Below are 2,567 nucleotides of genomic sequence, written 5' to 3'. Positions count from 1 at the left end.
CATGCAGCACCTGTCACGTCACCATCACCCAGGCAGCGCCACCAGGACCCAGCCCCGGGCGCTCCCACAAGGGCTCAGAGAGTTGTTGGCCTCCCCACCACCACCCTCACCCCCTCCCTGCCCCATGACCAGGCTCCATGGCTCGGCTCCGGGGTAGTCCTTCAACAGCCCCCCGGCCATGCATGCAGGGCTGGTGGCCAGTCCACGCTCACTCCCACACCTCTGTCCAGATGGCTCCCCGGTGCAGCGGGGGCGCCGCTGCCGGCCTCAGGATGAGCTCTCCTACCTGCTTGTTGGTGTATTTCTGGGGATTGGTGCGGTAGCTGTAGTCCGAGTACTGCTCGGAGCCCGTCGAGTTGTTGTCCCCGGTGCCAACAAAGGTGTTGGTGGCTGGCAGGTCCTGCACCACTTGGTGCTTCTTGGAGGCAGAGGGTGACTGAGGCTGCAGCTGGATGGAGGGCAGCGGTGAGTTGGAGCGGTAGTGGCGCCCCAGGTCTGGGCTGCCCGGAGGGTAGTTGAGGGGCAGGTGGATTCGGGGGCTGTCGCTGACAGAGTCATTCATGAGGTTGAACTTGAGTGATTTCTGCAGCCCAGTCTCCTCCTCATCCTCTGTGGGCTTGGGTGGCTTTGGAGATTTGCTCTTCTTCACCTTGCCCTTGCTCTTCCCACTCTTGCTGGCCTGCTTGGGTGCATACAGGTCCTTGGTCTCCTTCTTGCCTGCCTGGTAGCCGCTCTTGGCCTCCCGCTGCCGGCAGTAGCGCACCAGGACAACCAGCACGATGACCAGGGTGACGGCCACGATGCCGGCGATGACTCCAAAGAGGATGTTGCTTCGCTGCTTGCTGCGTTCATACTCAGGGTCCCCGGCAATGTCTATGTCCAGGGGGGTGTCCAGGCTGTGCCCCACCAGCGTGTCCAGCAGTGTGCGGTTGGCCAACGTCTCGTTGACGTAGAAGTGCACCAAGGCTGTGCCGTGCCGCGACGGTTTGCCCTTGTCGTTGACACGCACTACCAAGCGGTGCAGGCCATGGTGCTTGCGCAGGATCTCCTTCTCCAGGGTGATGTCTCCGCTCTGCGGGGATATCTGGAAGAGCTCAAAGGGATTGCCTCCTGTGATGCTGTAGATCAGCTCAGCATTGACACCAGAGTCAATGTCCTCCGCCTTGACCTTGCTGACCTGCTGGCCAGGGCTCGTGTGGGGCAGGATGTGTTTGTAGGTGGCATTGGAGGGGGAAGTGATGAAGGGAGCGTTATCATTCTCATCCAAGACATTGATGGTCACCCCTACATACGCAGATCTGGGAGGATCACCACCATCCACCGCCTTGAGTCGGAAGGTGTATGTGCTCTGCTGCTCCCGGTCAAAAGAGATGCTGGAGAGGATGGTGCCAGTGCCATTTTGGATGACAAAATCCCCATTGTCTTGCTCCACCGACAACTGGATACGGGCGTTTTCTCCTTTGTCAGCATCGATCACCGTCACCATGCCCACAGGGCTGAGGGGTGGCATGTTCTCCATCACCGAGAAGTTGTAGCCACTCAGCATGAACTTGGGGTCGTTGTCATTCCTGTCCATGACATTGATGGCCACAGACGCTGTGCCCTTCAGGCTGGGGCTGCCCTTATCTGCTGCCACCACCAAGAACTCATAGCGTTCCCGCTGCTCTCGGTCCAGCACTGCCTTCACCCGGATCTCCCCAGAGTCGGGGTCGATGGTGAAAGAGCCCTTGGAGGAGGGGTCTGTCACCAGGGAATACACTAGCTTAGCATTGGAACCACTGTCAGCATCTGTGGCACTTACTTCCATCACCAGGTCATCAGGTTCATTGTTCTCGGGGAAAGCCACCTCAGTGAAGCTCTGGCTGAAGACAGGAGCATTGTCATTCACATCTACCACCTGCACCTTCAAAGAGTTGGTGCTGGAGAGGGGTGGGTTCCCCGAGTCCACCGCCACAATCTCAATAGTATACTCCTTCACTGACTCGTAGTCCAGTGGTGTGGTGGTCTGGAGGAAGTATTTCTTCTTGCTGTCACTCCCTGTCTCACTAGCCTGCCGCAGCTGGAAGGGCACATCACCAGCCACCACGCAGGTCACCACAGCGTTTTCACCCTCATCTCGGTCAGACACCTGCACCAGAGCTACTGCTGTCTCTACTGGCACATCCTCCGATATGTTGGCCATTCCATCCTGGTGAGTGACCAGCCCTATGCCACGGATCTCTATGGAGGGTGCGTTGTCATTCATGTCCTTGATGGTGACCACCACCTGGGTACGGGCAGTCTTGGGGTTGGCCCCCTTATCCTTGGCCATGACGGAGAACTTGAGGGTGCCGACGTCCTCGCGGTCAATGGGCCCCTGCACGGTGATGAGCCCCGTGGTGCGGTCCAGGCGCAGCAGCCGGCGCACCATGTCTGAGGCTTGGTGGAAGGAGTAATCGATTTCAGCGTTGGCTCCCTGGTCTGAGTCATTGGCTTTCACCTGTGGGACAGAGGGAGAATCATAGAATAGATTCAGAGATCGGTAAGGGGATGGAATGGAGCTTAGAGGTCATCCCGCCCCAACCCCC

General features: G+C 58.7%; 1 protein-coding gene across 1 annotated transcript; it reads right to left on the bottom strand.

The window, feature by feature from the left end:
* Positions 1-208: 208 nt before the first annotated feature.
* Positions 209-2,486, bottom strand: PCDH1 (protocadherin 1). Its single transcript, XM_009079430.1, has one exon. The coding sequence runs from the start codon at positions 2,408-2,410 to the stop codon at positions 209-211; it is 2,202 nt and encodes a 733-aa protein (XP_009077678.1). The 5' UTR covers positions 2,411-2,486.
* Between the last annotated feature and the right edge of the window lie 81 nt (positions 2,487-2,567).

This window comes from Acanthisitta chloris, unplaced genomic scaffold (assembly GCF_000695815.1).
Source record: "Acanthisitta chloris isolate BGI_N310 unplaced genomic scaffold, ASM69581v1 scaffold21807, whole genome shotgun sequence".
NCBI lineage: Eukaryota > Metazoa > Chordata > Aves > Passeriformes > Acanthisittidae > Acanthisitta > Acanthisitta chloris.
Note: the sequence above shows the minus strand (reverse complement) of the source record. Positions and strands in the feature narration are given on the sequence as shown.

Coding starts and splice junctions, on each gene's coding strand:
- PCDH1 (XM_009079430.1), bottom strand. CDS start 2,410: ATGGTGCGCCGGCTGCTGCGCCTGGACCGCACCACGGGGCTCATCACC.